We start from the raw sequence: 12,925 nt of genomic DNA, 5'->3' as shown, positions 1-12,925 counted from the left end.
TTAGGTGATTCTGCGCACAACGTTGGTCAACGGGCTGTATTCGACCACGCGATCGTGTATGATGAGACAGTAGGCCGTCGTATTATCCGGTACGTTCTCCTCGCAATCAAATTCCAAGCGCACGTTCACGGTGGCGCTCTTGATCGACTCTTTCTGTCGCGAACAATCGATAACCACGAAAGGTCCGCGAATAAGGAAATTGATAGTGGTCAGGAACGTCTCGTCGCAATCACATCCATAATACGCCTTACGGAAACGCGAGTACATCTCGTAAAGGATGGCGTATCTGCTTCTGTCGAAATCCAAATTCATGTCGTCGTACGGATAACATTCCGAGTTCAGATACAGTTTCACGTTGATGAGTTTGCAGTCGTTGAATACGGTAATGTCTTCGTTCGGTACATTTTTTCGTCCAGTCTGCAACACGAAGATCACGTATCGCGGCTTCTCAAGTTGCGGCGCGGTCTTAATAGCCCACGAGTGCTTGGTCGTGCTCTGAAGCAGTGGATACTCGTACAGGTCCCACGATCGGAATCCCATGCTGAGGTATCGTCCGCTCTCCAAGGTGCGCAGCATCGATAGCTTAGTGACTTCATCCAACAGCACGTGCGGCATTCGCCATTGTATCTTGAATATGTCGATCCGTGGCTGCGCTGCCGCATCCACCTGGACACAATTGTTGTCGTTGCGCGATCGTATCAGAAACAGTTCGTGACGAGCGTTGATCACCACGCGTTTGTAATCCTCACAAAGCCTAGCAGCATGTTGAGAGGTATGCAAAAGTTGAAATCTCCCTCCACTACACGTTGATATGCAATGTCCCACCCAGCATTGGTCAGGATTAGAGCTCTATCGGGTAATAACGTCGTATAGTTTTTGAGTGTGCTGGTTATGCCAACGTTTCTGTTGCGATCAATCTCCACGCCGTCAAGTTCGTAGCGAATCTCATCGAACATGAACGCCACGCAGTTATTTCCCAGCCTTGGAATCGTGTCGTCGAGTCTGTTCTGCACCGTGAATTTGCCCTCGATGTACAGAAAACTTTCATGTGGTAGCGTGTACAGATCCTGTTGCTGTATGGGTATTCTTATCTTGTCGCTGTGTCCGAACGTCGTGTTGGCGAACGGATTGTACGTGTGAGTCTCGATCTTGACGATGCGATCGTCGAAGATCGGCTCGTTCCCGATGTTGAGGATCTCGGTCATTTTAGATATTTCGTACCGCGAATCCCAAAGACCGCAAAAATTCAACATTCGCTGCTGTGAGCCTCTTCTGCTTCTTGATGCAGCGGGATGACCGGGTGTTATCGAATGTTGACGCCGTAAAGATCGTGTTATCTCTCGCTTGCTTCGCTCCGCTCAATACGAGCATCTCACGTTATCGGCGTCGCACGTGCAATCTGATCGTGATCTCTTCTCCACGAAAGTCGAGCAATCGGCCGGTCTGGTCGGCAACGCGTATCGTCAGATCTGTAATGCACCGTACGATGATTGGCAGGTAAATGATCTGTCGCGGCCTTTCCGATATCTTATATCCCGATGCCACGCTCGGCGAAAACTCGTGTATCGTGTGCACGCGCTCGCCATTGCTGTACGTACCCGCGGTCACGTTACACTCTACGCGGATAATGTTTGCGTTGATGATGTCGATCAGCTTGTCCGATTCGTGCCATTCTCCCGGTTGCAATATCCGCTGCGACGAGAATCCCAGCAGTGAGCCAATGTTGTTTGGTTTTTCGAAATTTATTCTGTAGGCGCATTTGATCTCGCTTCTCATCGTATTACGGTTAGCGCGGAGCACTATCGGGTACTCGTCGCTGCTATCAACCGCGTGTTGTTTCTGTGAAATTGCTATCGCACGTTTCAAAAACACATCTATGTCTCGCAGTTCGTACGATCCCTTAGGAATCGTAATCTCCGCGTCGTCTTCGCCAAAGTAAAATTTATTGTTCGAAGCGTTCACGTTCGGTATCGTGTGATACGTCTCAAAGTCCATTAGACCAAGCTCGTAATCACCGTCGCTCAAATCTATGGATGGAAAGTAGTTTACCGCGAGAATACTACTCCTCCCGGTCAGCGTGAGTGTCAGCGACATGATGGAGAAACCGCCCAACGAATACTGAATATTCGCGGCACCCCGTTAGGCTTTAAATTCATACTGATCGTCGACCGTTCGGAGAAACCGTAGACACAATTGTCCGCAGATGCTCTGATCGTACGATTGATAGGACGTTTGATTGTATCGAATCTTCACCGCGTTACGTCCGAAATATTGCACCAGTTCCCTCGGCGGCCGGAGATCACCAAAACTGTCAAAATATATAACGTGGTCTCCCCTCTTTGCGTACGCTACCCAGTGAGTACCGGGCCCCGTTGCATTGTCCAGATTCACGATACCGCTCTCGTTTCGATGTACACCGCTCATCGGTAACGAGTTACGCATGAAAACACCTCTAAAGTACGGTACGCGCATACGTCTTGCCAGTTGATCCAATTGTACGTTGGTGGTTACGCCCGTAGGCATCCTTATCGCTTTTTTGGCGTTTTTTTTTTCTTCGTTGCACCCTGTCCTCGTTTGTACGGGGCGAGATACAGTCCCTGGCCGTTCTTGTACGGAGCGAAATACAGTCCGCGACCTTCCATCGCGCGATGGTGGCGAAGCATTTCTTGCAGTTGACGCTGCACGGCTTTACTGTCGTTCACTGCTTTCACGACTCCCGCTGCCCCCGCGGCCAACGATCCGAGCGCACCCAGCATCGGTAGAATCGGCAATATACCGCCGCGTTTCGCTACCGGAAGTATCCGTTTCTTCGTCGTCGTCTTCTTCGTTTTCAGACCCATACCGAGCTTCGTCTTGGCCTTCATCGCTGCCCAGACAGCCGTGGCGGCGGCTCTCTCTTCCAGAGTCGAATCCCTCGCGAAAACGCGTTCTCGGGCTCTCTTGGCGAGTATCCTATCCGCCGCGTGTCTCTCTGCGAGCTCCTTACTCCGAGAATACGCTATGTCATGCTCGCGGCACGCCGCGTCCAACGGATTTATACCCGGATCACCTCTGGCTAACCGTTTCGCGAGTCGCGTACCCGGACCGCAAAACTGATAGCCGGGGATGTGTAGCTCGAAAGGAAGCGCGTTTATCGCGCTATTCAGCAAACTTCCGCCTCTCACTGATTCGTTCGTCGCAAGCGCTGACATTCAGGTTAATCCCTGATTAACGGTGCCGGACCGTCGATGTGTATTCGTTGCCACGGTTGATTGTAATATTCGTAACAACAGGACAATTGGGTCCGCTGGGTCAACGGTACGTCGGGGCTGTTATAAGCCGTGACGATGAGATAGATCGCGTATTCGGCGTTTATATCGGTCAGGATGGGCTGATGTTCGGTAATAAACGGTTCGCGATAGACAGCAACGATAACATACTTATCGACGATGTGCGACACAAAGGTGCACCTGGTCTTTACGAGCTGATTTTCAAGAAACATCCCGATGAGGACGTGTACACGGATAACGATATGCAAACGTACAGGAGCATGCTGCTGGTGACGAACACGTATAGACGCGATCACAGCGCGCGAGGTCGGGTAAAGAGTAACAGGGGATACAAGTACAAATACATAATCGCGCCGTTACTGCCATCTGAACCTAAGACGAATTCCGGAAGAGGATTACCTCGCGCCATGACACTGAACAACAACGCGATCGACTACGTGCACTGGGACGATCCTAACGAGCTGGTGGATCGCCTACGATTGCTCGACGCTTCGCGTCAGGCCGGAAACAACTCTCACGACAACGAGATGCTGTCGATCATCGAGGAACTTCGAGAAGCTGGTCTCGTTATAAATTGACTCGCGTATCATCGAGACGAACCAGTCCATCGACGTCACTCGCATCGAATGTCTCTCACCAAATTTGTGCGTGGAACGGTACGTTGAGGAAGTTGACACGAAGCGGCTTGCGTTCGAGAGGAACATGGACAGGTTACGAGACCCGTTTCACCGTATGCGGTTGGAAAGACAGGGTTACAGATTGGTTCCAACCAAGGGCAGCGGCACCGACGACGACGAGGAAAAGGCGTTGGAAAAACGGATGGACAAAACCAGATCGCGAATGGCAAAGGACCGGAAAACATTGGCTCAAGAACAGCTAACGAACGAGAAAGAACGTGGAACAAACGAGAACGCACGTTGCAGGAACGTGGAACGAACGAGTCAAGAACGTGTTTAAACGTGTACCGAACGTGGAACGAACGGCTCAAGAACAGCTAACGAACGAGAAAGAACGTGGAACAAACGGTTCAAGAACAGCTAACGAACGAGAACGCACGTTTTAAGAACGTGTATCGAACGTGTTTGAACGTGTACCGACCGTGTATCAAACAGCTAACGAACGGCTAAGCAACTTCGAGAAGCTGGTATCATTATAAATTGACACGCGTATCGTCAAGACGGGTCAGTCGACCAACGTTATTCACAGCGAAGGAGTATCTCTCTCACCGCATTTGGACATGGATAAGGACCGGGCCATGCTAGACGGTCTTCGACAGGCGCTCGAGGATCTCAAAAGAATAGACAACAACCTCCCTCCCCCACTCCCCCCGCACCAGTCCAGCCTCAGCGAATCGTCCTGGAATGCCCCGCGGAGTTCCAGCCTCGACGAATCGTCCTGGAATAACTCTAGAGGGGGATATGAGCAAGTAACGGACGACCGCGAACAGGTACCGAACAGCCCAAAAACAAAAATCAAACAGCTCAACGGGAACGAAAGCGTATCGAACGGCTTTGCGAGATAATGTAATTATCTTCGCACATATCGTGCCGACCAGTCGATGATTCGTGCCCGTCACAACATGAGTTCCGAAGGACGTACTGTTAGTTCCGAGAAGCGGCGACTCGTCGAGGAGCTGCATGCCCCGGCGAGACGAAATTTTCCACGTAGACGGGTCATAGTTCGGGGATACGATGATTTGTGGCAGGCAGACTTAGTCGAGATGCGCCCGTACTCGCGTTTCAACAGAGGTTACCACTACATACTCACCGTCATCAATGTGTTGAACAAGTACGCATGGGCCGTGCCGCTTAAGAGCAAAGGCGGAAGCGAGACGGCTGCGGCTATCGCCCAGATAATTCGAGAGAGCAAGAGATGTCCGAAAAACTTGCAAACTATGGGGAAGGAATTTTACAACACCGACGTGCAACGACTCACGAGGAAACACGATATCAATCATTATTCCACGTATTCGGTATTGAAGGCATCGGTCGTCGAGCGATTCAATCGTACGCTGAAGAACGCCATGTGGCAGATGTTTACACTCAATGGGTCTTACAAGTGGGTCGATGAGCTACCGCGGCTCATTAAGGAGTACAACACCCAAAAACATCGAACGATCGGCATGCGACCCGTCGACGTAACCCCCGTGGAGGCTGAGAGACTCTTAGCTACTGTGTACAGCGCGATAAAGATAGCGGCTCCAGCAAGGTTCAAAGTAGGCGACTCGGTACGCGTCAGCAAATACAAGACGGTCTTCGAGAAGGGTTACGCGCCAAACTGGACCACCGAGGTTTTTCGTATAGCTAAAGTACAACGTACCAACCCCGTGACCTATCTGCTCGAGAACTATCGCGACAAACCGGTCGCCGGGGCGTTCTACGAGCACGAGTTGCGTCGCGCGAGGTATCCGGACGTGTACCTCGTGGAGAAAGTACTACGCAGGAGAGGTGACGAGGTCTACGTGAAGTGGCTGGGATTCGATGGATCGCACAATTCGTGGATTAACAAAGACAATGTCGTTTAATACTTTTATTTTTCACAAACATATATGATATAAAATATATAATATATGGAAATACAATGATATATGTAATACAATTCTTTATTGATATCCTTATCCTTATCCTACATAGTTTATAAGGTACGTATTTTATAACGGTATCCGAAAATGTCCCTACGGTAACGTATCGGTCGTATCGGGTACGACGTAGTGCTTATCATCGTACGGACTCAGAGCGATTTTCGTCTCGCGAACGGTGTACACGTTATACAGCTGCGATGTTATACGCGATTGATCTCGACTCATTTCTATGTGGTCTTTCAAACACTGTATGTAATCGTCAAAAGTTATTGTTCTTGCGACTACATTACTCTTAACACCTTTCGCTTTTTTCGTATCTTTGCCATTTACCCTCAATGCGTACATCTTCGCTCTGAGCCCCACGAATTCCGTCATTATCGCGCCATTGTTCTTGTGATGTAGGGACATGTTGTGTAGCACTGGTTAGGTTACGCAGCCTGAGAGGACGTTACGCGCGCAATGGACATGGCAACGAATCAGGCGACTTATTGTACCTTGTATTATTGAATAAAGGTTTTTGGGAATTATAAGAAATAGTGATCTTCCAAAACATTACAGTTCTCATCTTTCATCAAACCTGGTACTTTTTTATTCGCGAGCGGAATACCATATACGTTGTCGGATGCATAATCGCTTGTATTGAATCGTGCAATGTCGCGTTTCATCTGCTCGTACACGTCCTCGCACTCGATATGATAAATTAAACTGTCGGTATCCGTGTACGTGACCTTACACTTGTCGCGATATACCGGTACCATGTACTCGTGGTGAAACTCGTACAAACAGACCTTGGATATGTCAAGGATACACATACCCACGTAGATTGGTTTGTTGAATTTCACCTCGAGTTTTCGTAATTGAACGGCGACCAGGTTCGATGAAAAGACGGCGCGACTGTGAAAATTCGGTTTCGCGATCATTGCCTCCGCGCCATATCGTCCGTCCCATTTTGTCAAAAGTTTAACGTCTACGTGATTGCGCACATTCTCCATGGTTTTGCCGAATACCGCGTTGTTCATTAGTTTGTATAAATTTTTCTCGAAATCGTTTTTCGCAGCCGTTCTAAACTGTGTATTTAACTCGATGTAACCGCGGAGCCATGGAGATTGCGCGAATTCTAATATGCGATGAATTTTTATTATCCGCAGGCCGTGATGCGTACACTGCTGTAGATTGCGGTAATGTATGACGTACCGCTTTTTATCGTACAAAGTTGCGAGCAACTTATCCTGCCGTTTTCCCGGTGGCTTATCGCACGTCGGACAAAACGGCAGGTCAGCGTGCGCGTCATGGAGATATTGCGGATACTCGAGATCTACTTCGAGTACGTATCCTTTTGGCGAATCGGGAGTGATAGCGTTTACGTCAAAGTTAGATGTATCATCGATCCATCGAAAATCGGCATAGGGCAGTGGCTGACACATTTAGGGTTGCACGAGACCCAAGACAAGACAATATTCATGAAAATATTGTATTGGGCTTGAAAATTTTAATCTTGTCTTGATCTTGAGTGAATTTTTGGACCAAAATCTTGTCTTGTCTTGATTTTATTAACAATTTTTATCTAACAATTGTTAATAAATATTAACAATTAATAAATATTAACAATTGTATACTCAACAATTATTTACAATAATATTTAGTATAATCTTTATAATATAATTGAAAATAATTATATATTATTTTGTCTACTCTTCTCATAACAATATACATGTATTTATATGTAACGTTACCCACTTGGTAGGAGACAGAAAAATAATATATCGTCTTCTGTTATTCCAAGCTAGCCCAAGAGCCGAGCGCCTCACATGTACACGATTTTCGCTTGTTATATTATACGTGTGCCCGCGTCAATCGCGTCTCGATTCTGGCATTAACGTAACAATCGGAGAACCGTGCACGTGTGTTGCTGTGTATAAAACAGTTCTTGCGACTAGTTCGGACGTGTTCGCGCAGCTTTGATAGAAAAAATGAAACGCAGTAAATCTAATACAGATTCTATAAAAAGAGTTAAACCAAGTACTTCTACTAGAGATGCAGACATTTCCGAAAGTGAAAGCGAAGATGCGGAAGTAATTGCAGTTAAACAATGCAATTATAAAACTTATTTTAAGTATGAAACAAAAAACAATGACAAAGTTGGTGTATGTTTATTGTGTCAAAAAGAAAATACGATTAAGGAAATAAAAATGAAAAATAGTAACACTACTGGATTAAAAAAACACTTGAAGAAAAACCATAAAAAAGCATATGATATCTTATTTGAATCAAAAGGAATGAATGATAAATGTATATTATCGGACAAACAGAAAACTATAAAAGCATTTTTAAACGTAAGTATTGCGATTAAATTTTATAAATTATGTATAGAGTAATTAATCTGTGCTATTTTTATGTTATGAAGTGTGTAATGATAAGAGCGCAGACTCTCATGTATGTACATATATCTTATTTACCTTATATTTTATTTTGGATATCGAACAGATTGACACTATAAAAATTTTAAACTAAATATTTTACACAAATTGTCGAGATTTTTATAGCTTTTTTATATGTATATTTATATAATTTTTTGCATGTTCTTGGCTCTTTTGTTGCACACGGTCACACACACACACACACGCGCGCGCGCAAGCAAGCAAAAGAATTATATTTTATGAATATATGTTTTTACAGAATGAAAGAGGAAGTCAATCAATTGATCATGTTACTTGGGATAGACTACTTGTTTCATGGCTAAGTTACAAAAGACTTCCGTTTACATTTTTCAATGACGAATTGACGCAACAGTTTTTTCGAAGAATAAATCCTAATATAAATATGCCTAAAAGAAATGCTATGAAGGAGAAAGTTATGAATGAATATTATAAAATGAAGGATAATCTTAAGAAAATATTAAATGAAAATGAAAGTAAATTTTCTTTTACAATTGATGGCTGGACTGCGCCAAATTTTGAATCATATTACGGAGTTACTATACATTTTATAGATAACAATTGGAAGTTTCAGTCATTAGCATTAGATTTTATACCATCAAATGGAAAGCATACTGGGAAAGATATTGCTAACTTTTTTTTAAATACAATTAAGGATTATGGTATAGAAAAGAAAGTTCAAGGCATAACATTAGATAATGCTGCCGCAAACACTACATTTATTCAAGAACTTAGTATGTTAATGAATAATGAAGGTATAGTTTTTGATGTAGAAGACCAGTATTTTCGATGTTTTGCACACATTATCAATTTAGCAGTACAAGACGTTTTAAAACTAATAAATGTCAATATCAAACAATGCCATAATGATACATATTCAAATACAAACGAATATAATGACAGTGAAGATGAACATGAAAATGAAACTGAATTAACTGATGATGAAATGAATGAAAATGAAAATGAAATCTTTTCTCAGATAATAAATAATATTAGAAATACTTGTAGAAAAATACGAAGATCTGAACAATTAACTATTCGGTTAAAATTATTTTGTGAAGCTGTCAATATTAAATTTGTAAAGCCTGTGTTAGATGTAAAAACACGATGGGATAGCTCTTATATGTTACACACAGCTATAATATTAAAACCAGCAATAATTATGATGTGGGAGAATTGTTCCAACTTAACAAATTTAAAAATTATTGAAAAAGATTGGACTATTTTGGAAGAAATTATGAAGTTTTTAAAGCAGTTTAAATATGTTTCTAAACTTTTATCAAGTGAATTAGATGTAACATTACCTACCGTTGTTTTAGCATTTAACATGCTTGTCGATAAAATTGAATTAATAACATTTACTTTAAATAATAAGGTTAATAGAAATGCACAAGATGAGGCTCTACTTCTTGCATTTCAAGCTGGACGAGATAAGTTACTAAAACATTATTGTAAGTGCAATTGGATTTATTGCATTTCTTTAATTTTAGATCCAAGGTATAAAATTGAAGGGTTCAATATAACAACTTGGGGCAAAGATCTTAAAGATTGTACTATTTCAAAATTTGAGGATATTTATAAAAATAATTATTATTTCGAAAATTCAAATAAGACAGCCAATACAAATCATCAAAATATATTCGAATATAATTCTGAAGATCAAGATGTAATAGATGTAAGTGTCGTCTATTTACGTAAAGAAACATCTACTGTTTCATGGAGAACAGAGATCAATAATTATCTAAAGGCTCCAAGGGAATGTGCAGATATTAATATTTTAGAGTGGTGGAAAAGTCAGGCTCATATTTATCCGACATTATCAAAAATGACTCGAGATATTTTAAGTTCAACTGCCTCGTCTGTGCCAGTAGAAAGGCTTTTTTCAACAGGAGCTCTGACTATGTCAAAAACTAGAACCAGATTACAAAGTAAATCTTTAAAAGCATTAATGTGCATCAATTCGTGGGTGAAATCTTCTTTAATGTCAAAAATTTGCGATTTTCATTTTTAAGTATTATATGTTAAATATTATTTAAAAGTAAGTATAGTAAGTATGTAAGTAGGTATAGAAGGCCGGTTCTAATCCGGGAGCTCCGAGGGGAGAGCGGAGCGCGGGGGTCTCCGCGGGCGAGGGGCATGACGTCACGCGGGCGGGAGGGTTGGCGCGAGCGAGGGGCCTGACGCCACAGGGGGTGGGAGTACATCGCACATGTTGAATGTGTCATTGTCCGTCATAAATCATTGGTAAAGTGTCAACCTTTGTTATCTGGCACCGCCACCGCATCGGAAAACCTTCTATCTTAAGAGTAAATAAAGATTGTTAATAGTGGAGGGGGTTGGTAAAGAATACTGGAAATTAGGTATAAGGCGTCATAGAACATATTGTAAGAAAAGGATAATAGCGATTGAGACAATGTTCTTGTTGACCAATCAATCCACAAGTGGAAATTCCTTGATAGTGACACGGAGGGTGAGAAAGATTTTGAATCTTCGGAATTTTATCGGGAGGGTTTGATCGATGGACACCTGCACATCGCGCGGATCTCACGGTTCGGCGGCGGCAGGTCGCGGCGTTAAACAATATGTGGTAGTTTCTTTAATTAAAAAAATATTAAACCAAGTAATATATACCTTTATATTCTCATTCAATGATCCTATTCCAATCCAAGCGATAGTAGTTCTAATTGTCTTTAAATATTATTTTATAGTAGTTTTTAAAACATTTATGAAATCCTCAAATTGCGCCAATTGCAAAGAGGATGTATTACCCCGAAAATTAATTATTGTACAATAATTTTAAAAAAACCAAGTGGTAGTATCTTACCAATTACAAAGAGAATAATGTATATATTGTCTTGAAAATTTGTTATACAACTACTTTGAAAAAATATAAAACTTTGATTGATTAAATAATATTTAATGCAAAATACTTGGCGCTGCTAGACCGAGTATTACAAGAAATCTCTCTTTCTCTCTTTTAGTGTTTAGTATTTAGTATTAAGCAATTTAGTATTTAGTATTAAGTTTAGCCTTTAGTATTAAACGCGTGAAATTTGGTAAACTTTTTTTTATATGAATTTGATATGTAAACAAACGGCTTCAGCTTTAGTAGGCGTGTAAGGAGCGCAGACGAGATGCTAGGCGCTGGGCGAGGTTTAGCAGCGCCAAGTATTTTGCATTAAATACGCGAAAATTATTATTTTTGACTATAGTTCCCGATAGTTCTAATCGAGATTCACACATATATACAATTTCAGATCGATATTCCACCAATTACCAATTTTTGAATAAGTATTTTATATCTGCGTCCAGCACAACACTTAGTGAAAATGCGTCGTGCTGATGATTTTCAGCAGTTCTAACGATAGTTCTCGACAGTTCTGCAAGAGTTCTATGCAATAGAATTAGTTTCAAGAAAAGTTAACTATCGTTAGAACTGCTGAAAATCATCAGCACGACGCATTTTCACTAAGTGTCGTGCTGAACGCAGATATAACAAATTATTCAAAAATTGTTAATTGGTGGAATATCGATCTGAAATTGTATATATGTGTGAATCTCGATTAGAACTATCGGGAACTATAGTCAAAAATAATTTTCCACACGTTTTAGTACTTTAGAGGGGAGAGTGTCGTGCTAGATTCGCGAAGTTAGCACGACATTTATTCAATTTTGATTTTTCAATAGAAGGAATGCAGAACTCTTTTTAATTTTTATCAGGAACTGTCCCAGCAAACACAAAATATAACTATTATATAACACAGAAGTAACACGTAATATAACAACTGTTATATGTTAGTAATGTTGAGGTTGCATAATTTACTTTGTAACTGCAATATAACTGCGTTATAAAACTGTTATATTGCTCTGTTATACATTGGTTATAATAATATAACAGTAATATAACTGAAATATGCGATATTATATAACTGTAATATTTGCATATTATGTCTATGTTATATATCATTTTTAACATTCAGATGTCGAGTTGTCCGGTAGATGGCTTCGTTTCTCGCATGCAAAATATAATACAAAATATATATAGGAACGGTGATCACGGCAGGGCACAACTTGTATCGTAAGTCCATTTCTACGATGAAGTGGTACATTTTTGAACGAATAATAAATAAGAGGAAAGTACAACGAACTTGTACATAACGTTCAGGAAAATAAATTAAACATGCACCTGTAGTTGTAGAGAGAGGAAGAAAGAATAAATAATATATATTCCATTTATATAATATTTAAATAACATTTTAGTAACACGTTATATTATTTTTATATTACTGCAATTTCGTTTGAGTGGGAAATTACAACTAACATATACGTTACATGTAACGAACATGTTATATTGCGTGTTACATTCTGTTATATTATGGCAATATCATTGTTATATGACTGTGTTTGCTGGGGTAGAACTATGAAAAGTGCTATTAGAACTTTTAATATTTTTTCGATATTCGTAGAACGTCGTGCCAGCTTCAAAGACGTATAAAACTGTCTAATCGCGCTTTTTCACAAATTAGTGTATACAATTATTATATGTACATAAGAGATATTCCCGATCTGAAAAGAAATTTGAGTTACATATTGTAATCCGGTAAGTATTCAGTTTAGCGGCCTCATTAAGCTCTTTCGAG

At 41.4% G+C, this 12,925-nt stretch overlaps 1 protein-coding gene across 1 annotated transcript; it reads right to left on the bottom strand.

Annotated features, from left to right (window-relative positions):
* Positions 1 to 1,205, bottom strand: LOC113563653. The gene is made up of 2 exons (XM_026975577.1): positions 750 to 1,205; positions 1 to 666 (listed from the first exon to the last, which is right to left on the bottom strand). The coding sequence occupies exons 1-2, from the start codon at positions 1,203 to 1,205 to the stop codon at positions 1 to 3; spliced, it is 1,122 nt and encodes a 373-aa protein (XP_026831378.1).
* Positions 1,206 to 12,925: the final 11,720 nt, after the last annotated feature.

The sequence above is a fragment of the Ooceraea biroi genome, chromosome 1 (assembly GCF_003672135.1).
Source record: "Ooceraea biroi isolate clonal line C1 chromosome 1, Obir_v5.4, whole genome shotgun sequence".
Lineage (NCBI taxonomy): Eukaryota > Metazoa > Arthropoda > Insecta > Hymenoptera > Formicidae > Ooceraea > Ooceraea biroi.
The sequence above is the reverse complement of the archived record's forward strand: the minus strand, read 5'-3'. Positions and strand labels throughout refer to the sequence as shown.